This window comes from Diadema antillarum, unplaced genomic scaffold (genome assembly GCF_040938485.1).
Source record: "Diadema antillarum isolate AM-2024a unplaced genomic scaffold, OU_Dant_1.0 seq00001427_RagTag, whole genome shotgun sequence".
Lineage (NCBI taxonomy): Eukaryota > Metazoa > Echinodermata > Echinoidea > Diadematoida > Diadematidae > Diadema > Diadema antillarum.
This window is the reverse complement of record NW_027272179.1, coordinates 155,864-169,733: the sequence shown is the minus strand read 5'-3', so window position 1 is coordinate 169,733 and position 13,870 is coordinate 155,864. Positions and strand designations below refer to the sequence as shown.

General features: G+C 39.6%; 1 protein-coding gene across 1 annotated transcript; it reads left to right on the top strand.

Annotated features, from left to right (window-relative positions):
- The first annotated feature begins 2,992 nt into the window (after positions 1–2,992).
- On the top strand, positions 2,993–11,218 carry LOC139709364 (uncharacterized). Its single transcript, XM_071621321.1, has 6 exons — positions 2,993–3,885; positions 4,569–4,659; positions 6,636–6,788; positions 7,261–7,489; positions 8,378–8,527; positions 10,285–11,218. The coding sequence occupies exons 1-6, from the start codon at positions 3,038–3,040 to the stop codon at positions 11,145–11,147; spliced, it is 2,334 nt and encodes a 777-aa protein (XP_071477422.1). The 5' UTR covers positions 2,993–3,037; the 3' UTR covers positions 11,148–11,218.
- The last annotated feature ends 2,652 nt before the right edge of the window (positions 11,219–13,870 follow it).

Below are 13,870 nucleotides of genomic sequence, written 5' to 3'. Positions count from 1 at the left end.
CAAACTCTTCATATCTTTGGAGCTAATTGTATGATAAAATAATTTCTTTCTTGTTGATATGGCAATACTTTCCTCGAGTCATGTTATCATAAGCGCTTTTTATGATCGTATAGTGATAGATTGTGGTTTGCATTGCAAGCAATATCAAAAAATGCATGGGAACTTGCAGAACATACGGCTGCGTTGGTAGGCCGTCTCGTTGTATTATGCCCAATCACTAAAACAATATTTCCTGTCAACTTGAGACTGCCTAGTACGGTAATGCTATACACGTCCTCAAGTCAGTCTGATTTCAGCCCCATTTCATTAGAAGATGTTAGGATAGCAACTTTTGCTGGAATGGGTTAACTTCCAATAGCAACAGGCAATCAGGAAGCTATATTCTTGTTATTACCATGACAATTGCCACTCTAGGAAAAGTTGCTATATCAACTTTTATGAAATATACATACCATGTAGCTCTTGACAAAATTTAACAAAAATACATATAAACTAAAACATTTTAGTGGAATATTTTAGTCATTGACACTAAGTAATTCTCTCCACAAATAAAATTAGGGCCTATATACCTAAATTTCTGGTTCCATAAGCTTGTACCTGCCGCTATATCACGAAAATTGCAAGAAATTACAACAGATTTTGCTTGATTTTGAAGGAGATGAATATTTGTGTGTGTGTGTGTGTGTGTGTGTGTGTGTGCGCGCGTGTGTGTGTGTGTGTGGGGGGGTACTTGCTTTTGTGCGTGTTTGTCTGTGGTGTGTTTCGTGAGGCCTACTTTCTTTGCTTATTCACACACTCATGTGAAATGTCTTGAGATGCCCTCACCTTCTATCCATTAGCTATGATTTTCTTGTGAATTCCTCTTTTCCATGTAGAGTTACAAAATAATTAATAATATTGTTTTGCTACCTTGTTTATCTATCCAAACCAAAGTTGATATTATTGTATTCATATTTTGCTGAAACTTACCTGATTAAAAGTTCCTTAAAATACTATGCTCTCTAGCATTATGCATATGACTTTATATTACTTTATATAGAAATAAAATAATTTTGAATTTGAATTGAAAATTAAATGTAAAGCAACGAATGAAATGTGAAATAAAACAAAGCTTGGTGAAAAAAAGTGTTTTCTCATATATTCCAATCAGGAAGGCTGATCTAGATGGTCTCATGTAAGTTCGAACAACGTATAATCAACCTTATATAATTGATAAGTAGTATGAGTAAGTTTTGATATGTGTGGGTCAGTTGATAAAACCTCCGATTTTTTTCTCAGAATTTTATTTTCGGCCATTGGCCGCGGATGCAAACAACGACTATGTCGCCCTCTATTGTTCATGATGTGGTTAGCCTCGATCGATACTGAGCGATGATTGGATAATCAGCATTCATAGGCAGGAGTTTTAAATTCGATCTCTTGCATGCATAATGATGTACGTCGTGCGAATGGAGGATAGTGCATATGCCTGGAACGCCGATTAACACAAGCTGGATTTCGCAGCAATCCCAGATCCGAGGCTTAAACAAGTCAGGTAATTCAAATTTTGTTCAAAATTGGATCATTTCACCTTTAGTTGGACTTAGGAGAGACATTTCCAGTGTCGCTCGAAGGCATATTCGCTGACATCCGGTTGCAGATCGGTAGGACAGGAATTCGTGTTGTCAGTGCGTGTATTCTGGAACGCGTGTGTATTATCTACAGCTGCAAGCTGGTGTGTGCATGGTGTGTGGACGTGGTACGTGTGTGTACGTGTAGATTTCTAAATTGCTTTTTTCGGTACTAGTAGGCCCCTACTGTTTGTAGATTATCTATACACGCATATAATGCACAGGGCAATGCAATGGCAAATTTCACATTAACCGACTGATGTTTGTAAACGTCACATGATTTCTACTAGCTCATCCCTAGTCTAACGTGTTACCCCCCATTCCTTCTGACGGTTCTGTCTAAGTTTTGTAGCCAATAAAATAATACTTTTTAGTTTTTGAATTAAGGCTGAGCACTGCTTTGTAGAGTTTGAGTATAGGCTACTAACTATAACTTTAACGTTAGTCTAACGGTTAAATTTTATCTACGTTAATCTATTTTAAATTGTTGTAACATTACTAAGTCTGGTTAGTGTAACGGTTAGTTGCAAGTTTGAGAAGATTCTAACGTTAGTTTGTAACACTTAACGGTTAAAACACTAACACTACTGGTAACAGGACAGAAATTACTGTACCAGGTATTTAAGTGAAAGTCTCAGCACCACAGCAAAGTCAGCCCAAGTCAACTTCTTCAACTGGTGACTTTAAATGTTCACTGCACTGTGTAGTGTGTGACTTGCACTTCACTAACCATGCATGTTAATTAGCTCTAACAAAGTTTACGTTAGCAATAGCATGCATCTGGCTAATTTCATGTGACCAGCTAACAGTTAGACGGATAGGCATCTATAGACACTCTATTTTTTGACAGAAAGATAGATCGATATGCATCCGTCTGTCCGGAGGAGCCAGACGCAGTCTCTGCGGAACATGTCCCAATGACCAGATTTGTACAGACCGATCTTTCTGTCAACTCAATGGACACTTGTCTAGTTGACAGAAATATCAGGTGTCCGTATAGTTGCATGTCTTACTTGACATCTACATGACACTCTTAAGATCTGCATGATAGACAAGAATTGTACTGTAAGTGAAAATTTTTGCGCATTTCACAGAACCAAAAACTAGCACGAAAATAAGAGTACATGAATATTTTTTCTTGCCACATGTTCCTGTGTGGGAGTCTTGATTCCACGGAATTATAAACACGTGAAACTCTTCTTACCCAGCCAAGCGCGAAAAAATTAGTGGCGTGAAAATATCTACTTTTACAGTAATTGGATTGAATAATTTTTTGCCACTGCAGCATTGTTAACTCAAACCACATTCATTTCTGTATTAAATTGCCATTTCAGCACTTCCGGTCTGAAAGACTTTGGAGCCACAGGGACACAGTGTTGGACTCCTTAGAAGCAAGAGGGGAACTGAGTCTCTGATAAGTCAGGAAAATGTCTGACACAGAGAGAGTGGAACTTTCAGAAGCCATCAAGACGATTCTTGATGACGAGGAGTCCAGTTTTCTTCAGGGAAATAAAGCAGAAGCAAAGTTTTTGAGTCCAGTGTCATCTGTATCGAAAATCAAGAATTCTGACTGTAGCTGTACCCCAAATGCAACAGTCCTTGGGCCCAATTCATCACCAAGTCTGCAGAATGCTTGTGCAGACTCAAACACTGGAGGGCACAATGCTGTGACCCCGCTGTCACGAAAGAGCTCTCTCCTGCAGCGCAGCCTTGGCAGCGGCTACAGCAGCACGCCACCAAAGAAACGCAGACACGCGCACGAGGTGATCATTTTGAGGCCGCCGAAGAAGCGGGCGTCGGGGTCGACCCCGCGTGTGACCAGCACGTCAAAACTTGTGTCCAAGGACGCAAAAACGACCCCCAACGGCCCTGCCGGTCGGAGGGACACGTCGTCCGGCAGACCGCTCCAGATGACCCCTGTCTCTAGTCTGAGTCAATCCAGGATCAACATGCCGAGCCGGCTACTTGCCAAGGAGTCCAGCAGAGTCAAGAAAGAACCCTCGAACCCCGCCACCGCCGGAGACCACGTGACTCCAACCCAGATGTTCTTCCTCGACGGCGGCGAGAATCTCACGCCCAAGGAGAGGGAGGACTTGGAACTCAGGGCACAATACCTCAGCCAGAGTGCCTTGGGGCAGCAGGGAATGGTCATGCCCATCACAGCAGGGATTGAGGGGATGCCAGAAGGCTGCAACCCACAGGTTGGACAGGGCAGTCTGAGCCTCAGTGTTGGTGAACAGATGAGAGGGATTAGTCTTGTTGCAAGAGGTAACAACCAGTCATTTCAAGGAACCCCATGACTTATGCTGTATCTCCTTTTTTCTTTTGTTTGTTTGTTTGTGTTTTGAGTAGACCTATTTGTTTATGTGGAGTGGATTTCTTTGCTCTTTTGAAATGTCACAGAGAAATCTATCATGATATGTATCTATTTGTCTGTTTTAGACAAATCTGAACTTCATATATAGCAGATCAACATTTGTCACTAATATCATCCAGTGTCACTTCTGGGCCCATTTCATAGAAGATGCTAGGATGCCAACTCTTGATGGAATAGCAACTTCCTGTCAGCAAAAGCCAATCAGGGAGAGCTCTGGATTCTTGACATTACCATGACAATAGTCATTCCATCAAGAGTTTCTGTCATAACAACTTTTTATGAAGTTGGGCCGTGGTGTCCTACTGAATTTATATTGTAACAGTGTGTCGCAGGGCTTCCATAGTAAGTAGTTGGAGTGTACGTGTAGAAACCAATGAGGAGGAACTTAAAAAAAAAAGGAATAAGAAAATGTATCAGCACTTTTTGAGAGGGTTTGGGATTTTCTGTGTCTGACACCTGTGCATGCTATTAAAATTCAATGAAGACATTGAAAAATGGTAGGGCATATGTTCACGTCATGTGCAAACTAGTTCACACTTGACTTTTTTTTTTGCCTTCGAATCTCATGTTCCCATGACAGCAGGTAACCAAGATGACAGCCTGACTAACATCACATGGCTGAGGAGGATGTCTGCCCCAGATCTTGACCCGGTAACTCTGCAAGACTTAAAGGTACCTTTGGATGCGGAGTTAGTTTGTTCTAATCCAAAACTGTGTTCTTTAAATTTGTTTCTTTTGATATCATTCCTAGAATTGAACTTCTTCCTTCATATTTCAATATCTGCTTTAACCCTATTCTAACGGGGGGGGGGGGGGGGGGGGTCACTTTGACCCCCCCTCAACATTTCACACCGCGATTCCGTAACGCGCAAAGATTTTGCCGCGTCGTCTCATGACTTTTTTCTTTGAAGTCTCCCGCATATTTTGAGACCAAATTTGCGATGTCTGGGTACACCGTTCTGAAGTTACGTAATGTTTTGCGTATGCATGTCAACCTGAAAATGGCTCAAATTCATGATATCGTGTGCAAATCCAATGTAAATTGTGTTTTTTGGTTAAATTGATATAAATTGGATTATTTCAACTTTTAACCATTGAAATTAATCAATTTTAATGCAGATAAGCTTGAAAAAGTGCCTGCAATAAATTTTGGTCAAAAAACAATAGAAAACAAAAGGTCAAAAAACAACGAAATACATAAGAAATTATAACAAAACAATAAAAACAAAAGAAACTGATTTTGATTGTGCTATTTTTTTACAAAAAAATTGTTCAATGTGTCGTGAGGAACTCTTACACAAAAATTTAGCAATCATTCAGTCTTTTTAATGGAGTTATAGGTGAAAATATGATTACATGCATAAATTTGCATAATTAATTTACTAAAAATAGAAAATCAAAATTTTTCTTTTGTATGACCATGTAATCTTGTAGTTGACATCCGGCTCTATATTCAGGCGCGGCGATCGCGCGATCGGCGGCCGAGATCTGAAGGGGGGGTCAAATTGACCCCCCCTCAGTAAAAACTTGGTCTCAAATAGCCCAGTTAGAATAGGGTTAATTGATAATTTGGTTTTTTACCAAGTGCCACTTCCAGTATGTACAAAAAAATTGAGAATGTGTTTAGAAATAAAAGAATCACCTTGCATTATTTTAATTACAGACATTGCTGACTATTAAACATAAGCCATCGAAAGACAATGATCCTTTTGGGAAAGAAATATTATTCAGTACAGGTGCCATATATTGGCAATATTGTTTGAATAGTTACTTGCATCAGTATTGCCATGATCGCATTTCATCAGCCAAGGAGAGGGGGTTTGGATGGACAGGTTAATGCAGACTGTTTGACTGTATTGCACAAATCATACAATGTATTAATGTGGACTTGCACAGCCCTTTGTGTACAGACTGCCAATGTATAGCCTAATTTGGCATCAAATCTCAAAGATGAACTGCCATTTTAAAGGACAAGTTCACCTTCATAAACATAAGGATTGAGAAAATGCAACAATATTAGTAGAACACATCAGTGAAAGTTTGAGGAAAATTGGACAATCGATGCAAAAGTTATGAATTTTTAAAATTTTTGTGTTGGAACCGCTGGATGAGGAGACTACTACAGCATGTGAGTCATATGCGTACAACAGGATAAAGAAAATGTAAAGAAAATTCAACATATTTTCACTTTTTTCGCATAATAAAAGAGCACCTGACTTGTCTCTTTCTAAAAGCAGGGGGAATAATATTACCCCTAACATAGGTCGGTAACGAGTCAAGGGAATATGTACTTTTTTCAAAAGATGGAATTTTGTGAAATTCTCTTTATATTTTCCTTATATTGTTGTACGCATGTGACATCTAAGTTATTCATACACTGCAGTAGTCTTCTCATCCAGCGGTTACTACACAAAAACTTCAAAAATGTATAACTTTTGAACGGGTTGTCCGATTTTCCTCAAACTTTCAATGACGTGTTCTCCTAATATTGCTACATTCTCTCAATCCTTATGTTTATGAGGGTGAACTTGTCCTTTAAATAATGGTCATATACTGTAAACAGTATTCAATTAATTCTAGAGTTTGAAGCACTGTATTTTCTTTATCGATTGAGATGATTAAATGTGACTTCTTTATGGCTCACTCAGGATCCACACGGGGAGCGACCACCTTACTCCTACAGCTCCCTGATTCAGTTTGCGATCAGCAGTGTGCCAGAGGGCAAGATGACCCTTAGGGATATCTACTTCTGGATTGAGACAAACTTTCCCTACTTCAGGTCGGCCAAGCTCGGCTGGAAGGTAGGAACAAAAGAGGTTTTTGTTGTCGTTTTCACGTTGAAGTCTAATTTCACCATGTATAATGAGATCACAGATCACAACTATACTGTGCAGTAGATCCCTTTCCATGAAGCTTTGTGTTGTAATACTACTTTAACATTGAAAACGCTTCCATTATTTTCATAAAATTTTCTAAGACTCTGTCAGAGCCATGATTTGCTGCTCTCTCCCTCCGAGGTTGTTAGGCAGAGCAATCCTGTCCAAACATGAATACAAGTCAAATTGTGTCTTCCAAACTGAAGTACAATGGTTGATGGAATCTAATCAAGCATTTTGGTCCAGGTAATTTGTCAAAGTTACATTGTTGTTTCATTAAATGTGCATTGTATTCTTGACGTATAATATTTGGAATGACAAAAATATATTTTTGATAAATTTCCTCTTGACACACTTCAGCATCTTTACCTATATTTGCTGTCTTCTTCCTACACAGAATTCTATACGTCACAACCTCTCTCTACACAAGATCTTCATCCGCGAGGCGCCCTCTGGCCCTGGTCAGCCGGCCTACTGGACGCTGCGTCCGGGCACGATCGTCCGCCTGCCCGAGCGGCGCGTCATCATCCATGACGAGATGGCGTACCGGGCCGGGATGTCCGAATGTTTCATGCCCGATGGTACTCCCATTGACATGGCTGCCATGGGAAATCCACATTTACAAGGTACCTAATCCTGTCTTAGCCTTGACACAATATCTCTTTTTTTCATTACAATGTAGTACCGGTTCAATGTATAAGCTTTGATAGTGCTTACCCTAGTACAGTTGCAATTACGGTAGTAGGAGTGAAAATAATGGTTACATTCACAATATGATAGTACTAACACCACTTCTAGTCATGATAATGACATTAAAGGGATCGTACAGTTTTGGTTGAGACCTAATTTCAGGTTTCTAACATTTTTTGGTGAGATAATGAGAAAACCTCTTATGAAATATGAAAGAGCATGTAATTCTATGAGGAATTCAACGTTTATTTGATGAAAATTGGTTTTGAAATGGCTGAGATATCCAAAAAGAGCGATTGTAATAAAGTGTGGGACCCACACTTTATCACGATCGCTTTGTTTTACTTTGTTTTTGGATGTTTCTGTCATTCCAAACCCGATTTTCATCAAATAAACTTTGAATTCCTCTTAAAATGGTATGCTCTGTACTATATCATAAGTGTTTTCTTGGTATCTCGCAAAAAGTTAAAAGCCCAATTCTCATCCCCACCAATACTGTACTATCCCTTTAACGTTTCATTTTTAATTGCTGATTGATACAATAGACTCCCGATGTAACAAAGTTCTCGCATCCAGCCATTTTCTTTCATTATATCAAAATTTTGTTATAACCGAACAAATGAACAATAAAAGACATAGAGCAGAAAATGTTGCGGTCCGAATATTTACTTGTAACTTTTATTTGTAACCAGAATCTTGTTATAGGTAACTGTGTTCATTATAACGGCAGTGCACTGTATCTTAGTTTTCTCAGAGGAAATTATTTCACAAATGATTTGACAAGCTGAGTTCCGATTCATGGTTACTCTATCTCCGTTTCTCAGGGGGCCCTGCAATGAACCCATTGACTGGTGACGGTATCTTGGTCGCAGATTCCAACGGTGTTCCCATGCTGCCCACACAGGACCATATAGGAATGGATCATGCACCAGTCTTCTCTTCCACTCCTGTGCTGACCCGCCCAAATCACAGAAGTAAGGAATCATGTATTACATAACCACACTTTTATTGTTGACAGAATATTGGTTACTCCTATTACAGCAAAGTCCTTGTGACCGATTTGTTGTTGTTGTATAAAAATTTTGTTGAAGCCAAGTATACAAAGTGTATTTTTAATAGATGTATGATAATCATGGGACATGATTTTTTACTACCTTATAGCAAACCTTCGTTAAAACTGTGTTCATTATACAGTTTGCTGTAACTACCAAAAAAAAAAGAAATGGCGGGTGCAGTAAAGTCAATACAACAAATTTGTGCTCGCTAAATTTCAACTGTGTACATATAGCCTCAAACACTAGATGTGGTGTTGTTAGGTAGTGCATTGAGATATAGGGTGGGGTATTCTGAAAATCTTCCTAAGTTTCTTCCTAAGTCAGAAACTTTGGAAGTGCCTAGGAATGACAAAATTGGTATTCTGAAATTTCTTCCTAGGCACTTCTTAACCTTAAAAAGACTGGGGGGCTTTTTGGGCCCCCCCTCGACATTTTTCGCGATAAATCTGGAGCATAAAAATCTCGCGCTGCAACGTTTCATAACTTTTTTCTTTTAAGTCTTGCGCAACTTTTGAGACCAAATTTGCTGCGCCCGGGTACGCGGTTCTGAAGTTACGCAATATTTTGTAAGTGCATGTCAGACCCGAAATTGCTCAAAAACGTGATTTCATGTACAAATCCAATGCAAATTCTGTTTCTGCCCAAAATTCATATATGTATCATTATTTCTACTTTTACTGATCAAAATCATTTATTTTCATGTTCTTTATGATCGCCGATGATTTCCAATGAAAAATACAATAAAAAACAAAAAGTCAAAAACAATAAAATACATAAGAAATTTTAAAAACAATAAAAAAACATTAGAAAAAATGTTTGATACCGCCGGTTTTTTTTATGTACATTCAATAAGAATCCTACACAGATTGCCTAAACCAAAAATTAGCAGTTTTTTACAATTAATTACAGATTTACAGCCATTTTTTTAAATTCATCCATAAATTAGCATAATTAATTGATTAAAAATAAATTTGAATATTTTTTAAATAATTACCTATTCAGTTTTGTAGATTACCTTGCGGGTGATGCGGGTGCCAATTTTCCTTGAAATCACGCGGTCAACGGCCAAGATCTTGGGGGGGGAGCATTGAGCCCCCCCCCCCCAGTCCTACGAGGCATCAAAATAGCCCAGTCTTTTTAGGGTTAATGCAAATTAGGCCATCTTTATCCCCGCCCACCTCCTTTCTTAAGCCAATACGAAATGCCGTATCATAAGGAACTAACCAATGGCAATCGCATATTACTATGACGTAGGGTCAAATACACGTGTGCGCGGCATGTCCCCTTTCTCACGCTCATTTCGCGCATCAAAGTACATGTGTGTGCAGTGAATGACAAGTGCACCTATCACGATGTCTGCAGCTTGCTATTCTTAACAACGTACTTAGGACAGGGGGTGAAGCTTTCCTAAATATTTTCCTAAATTTCTTTCCTAAGTGCATTCTAGAATACCAACTTCTTCCTGAGTCAGAAATTTGCATATTCCCGCCCCCTTCCTAAGTTTCTTCCTAAGTCTACTTGGGAAGAAACTTAGGAAGATTTTCAGAATACTACTTAGGAAGAAATCCTGACTTAGGAAGAAATTTCCTCCTAGGAAGGATTTCAGAATACCACCCATAGTACTTAGGACAAATGCACTGATGTTACACTGCACATTCTGCATTTTGATTTTCTAGGTTCCAGACGTGTGCCGCCACCGATTTTGCCCAAGGGGGCTTCCCCGTATGCCCTGGTGCCGCTCCCCATTTACTTCACAGCCGACCCCAAGACTGGCCAGCTGGTGCCGGCAAATGGCGAGAACCCCCCACCACCACCGATGGAGCTGATGTCCCCGCCCTCACAGCCCCGCCCCATCCACAAGGTCAAGAAGAAGAAGAAGACCGCGCCAAAGCAAGGCCCGAAAACAACTCCCTCTTCCCGCCTCCCCAATTTGTCGATGGAATGCCCCAGCTCCACAGCGGGGAGAACCACCTTGGACTCTGGCTATGGGAGCGGCGATTCCAGCCTGGGGGATGACAAGCTCCTGCTTGCTGTGAGGGACTCCATGCTGAGGCAAGCCTCCTCTCTTGAGAAAGGGGTTGATGGCAAGGAGAATGCACTCATGGACAACCTCGAGCTCGACATCGGCGATGACCTCCTACAGACGCCGCCAAAGACCACCTATCCCGAATGGCTGTCGCCAATCCGCGGCTTCACACCGGGCCCAAACGCAGGATTCCCGGTAAAGGACATGGACTTCAATTTCACCCCCTTCAAGACGGGCTTCACCCCCAACCACAGAGTGGGACATTCCAACACACCAAGGCACCTCTTGCTCTCGCCCCCGAGAAAGACCATTCCAAATGCACTCGGAGGGGATGTCGGGAACAAGAAATCACACGTTCTCACCACCCCAAAGAGACAAGGGGACAGAGACTCCGCAAACACCAGCTTCCACAACTTGAGCTTCGACCAAATGTTTGGCGACGTAAACTTCGACGTTGATCCGGATAACATTGATGTAGGGAACATAAGCTGGCTGCTTCAGTCCCCTAAGTAAATGAATTCCAGGTCAGGCGGTGCAAGGATTTTAAACGATCGTCCGAGTGTTTGGAGGTAAAATATACTGGTAGCAAGATGGAAACCAACAATGTCTAAACATGGAAATGAATGACAAATATCCATAATTGCGATAACTGACTTCATAATTATGGTGTTGAGTATAAACAGTTTGCAATAGATACCAAGAAAATCAACAGCAGAATGTATACTGTCAGTAGAACGTCCTATAACAGGTAATGTGTGTCTACAGAATGACTTCTGTGATTTATTTTTTTTTTTTTAATAGATTTGGTCAGTTTGCACTTTGTCAAACACAAATCCACTCAAAAGTCTTTTGATTGACAAAAACTTTACTTACCTGCTATTTGCAATAATGCATGATATATATGTATACATGCATGTCTCTATATTCATTTTTTCCCTCTTCCAGTAGTTATAGTTACATGATACATAACTTTTCTATATTTCTTTTTTTTTCTAAAACATTTGTACATACATTGTATATCTAATATATATTTATCATAGTTTTGTGTTTTACTCAGTTTCTCTTTGTTGATTATAAAGCTGTTTATTATACACAATATTTTTGATGAATAGAACTATAAGTTGTGTGCTTATGTTACTAAAGATATAGTAAGATATATATGGGCTTGTCGCTCTATAGTTTCTTTTTTGATTTTTTTTTTTTTTTTTTTTAGTGCTTTTGTCATGAGATACACCCACTGTACTGGGAAATGTTGATATCTGAGGACTTTCAGAGCAAGAAAGTCATTTTGTCTTCAAGGCAGACAATGAATGGGGGCAGTCCATTTGCTGTGATGATTGGGTCACGGACGGCAGCATTTGCAGCTATGTTTGTAACCTTTTGTGCATTGGCTTACTCTATGCATACTCATGCCTACTGGGACACAACCATATGATGACTACCTCCTGCCCTCTTTCGAGACCAACCCTCACTGTTGTCTTGCTTTCAAATGTGCCAAGAAATGGGCAATGATGTCTGTGCCCGAGACAGAGTCTCTGTCATCGCCGTTGTAAGATACAGACAACTCTGTGAAAGTCGACAGCGCATATGCCGAATAATCAGCCAGGTTGTTGATAATACTAATTAGAAAGGTCCCAATCTACATTCCATTTATATTCTTTTGTGTGCATTCCCCTGTGCATTGCAGATGTCATATCATCTTAGCCAAAGTATGCATTTCTCCATTTCCATCAAGAAAGACTTACACAGAGTTGACTGTGAATCCTTCCCCCCCCCCCCATGCAAGTGTAAGCTGTGCTCTAATGTAAAGTTTTCACCTGAAATACATATTCATACACATATACCTCAAATTATAGTAAATGTACCGAGTTGCACACCAATTTCATCTTGATGCACAGCATGTCAAATTCAGGGTTCACTCTGCATGCTGTGACTCACAGAATTGACAAAATAAGAAAGCAAAATAATAATTGCAAGTTTAGCCAGTAATGACTTTAGATTCCATTGTTTTTTGAGTCTCAGTATTTTGTGCATTCCGCAGTGAAATGGAAACCGGGCATAAGAACAGTATCTTTCACTAGTGAATGAGCATCAACATTGAAAGCTAGAAATTTTGCTACCTCTTTTGAAAAGAATGTAGCTTTGCTATATTATTAGTTTCCCGTTGTCCAGTGCTACATGTTCTAACCAGAAAGGCAACTACTTTTGGTTTTGGTTTGCTTGTTTGTTTTGCCATTATAGTGAGGACTGTTTCTGTTTTTTATCTCCATTAAAGGCATCTTGTTTTGGGGTAAGGTTTTGCCCCCAAAACACATCCGATACGAAATTGTACAGTACAATTAATGCTTGGCATGACACTTACAATCAAAGTCATTGAATTTCAATTTTGTAGCAAAAATGAGTACCGTATTTATAGTGTGTCCTGCGTGCGGAGTAAGCTCCTCCATTAGAAATTGCAATCGCAGTGTAATGGTGCCAGAGTGGAAGATTTGGAGTATGTAGTATGCTACGCACTTGTTGAAATTTTGCAGTCAAAATACTTTCATGACTTTGCAAAAATTTTGCGACGCTTTGTAATGTCGTGATGAGAAACAATCACTGATACAGTGAAATACAATCTGATTGATTTACATTTATCTTGCAAAAGGCACTGCAAAAGTAGTACGGACACTTTGTGCAAAGATGTGTTTGACATAGAGCAGCTTTAGGAAAATATCGTCAGAATGCATGCATGTAAACAATGCAAAATCCCCTTTTGTATATGATCAGAATATATTTTCCTCCCTTTCGTGTGTATAATAGCTTTTTTTGTACAGTCTGCTGTAAATATGAGTTTTGTGAATATGTACATGACAAATTTATGTTGCTGTGAGAATGTAACAATCAGTAATAAAGGCAGCTTGCAGAGTACATGATAACTTTGTACAACACAAAAATGGGTTTGTTTTGCCAGAAACCCCACTTAACCCTTTTGAGGACGAGTCCCGAGTAAACTCGGGCAAGCGTCTATGGGAAATGTGTGCTGTAGCAAAATCAAACCGTCCTCAATGGGTTAATTTGCGTTATGTGTGCTTTGAATGCTGGGTGCTCCTGTTACAACAAATTATATTTTGTTACAGCAAATTGAAAATATAGGTCTTGAAATTATCATATAATTCTTTATATTTGGTACTTTGTCTGTCTGACAACAAAACTAGATACAACGTATAAAGAAAGAACATTGTCAGTCCTGATGA

Coding starts and splice junctions, on each gene's coding strand:
- LOC139709364 (XM_071621321.1), top strand. CDS start 3,038: ATGTCTGACACAGAGAGAGTGGAACTTTCAGAAGCCATCAAGACGATT. Junction 4,660..6,635: donor TAACTCTGCAAGACTTAAAG/GTACCTTTGGAT, acceptor TGGCTCACTCAG/GATCCACACGGGGAGCGACC. Junction 6,789..7,260: donor CGGCCAAGCTCGGCTGGAAG/GTAGGAACAAAA, acceptor CTTCCTACACAG/AATTCTATACGTCACAACCT.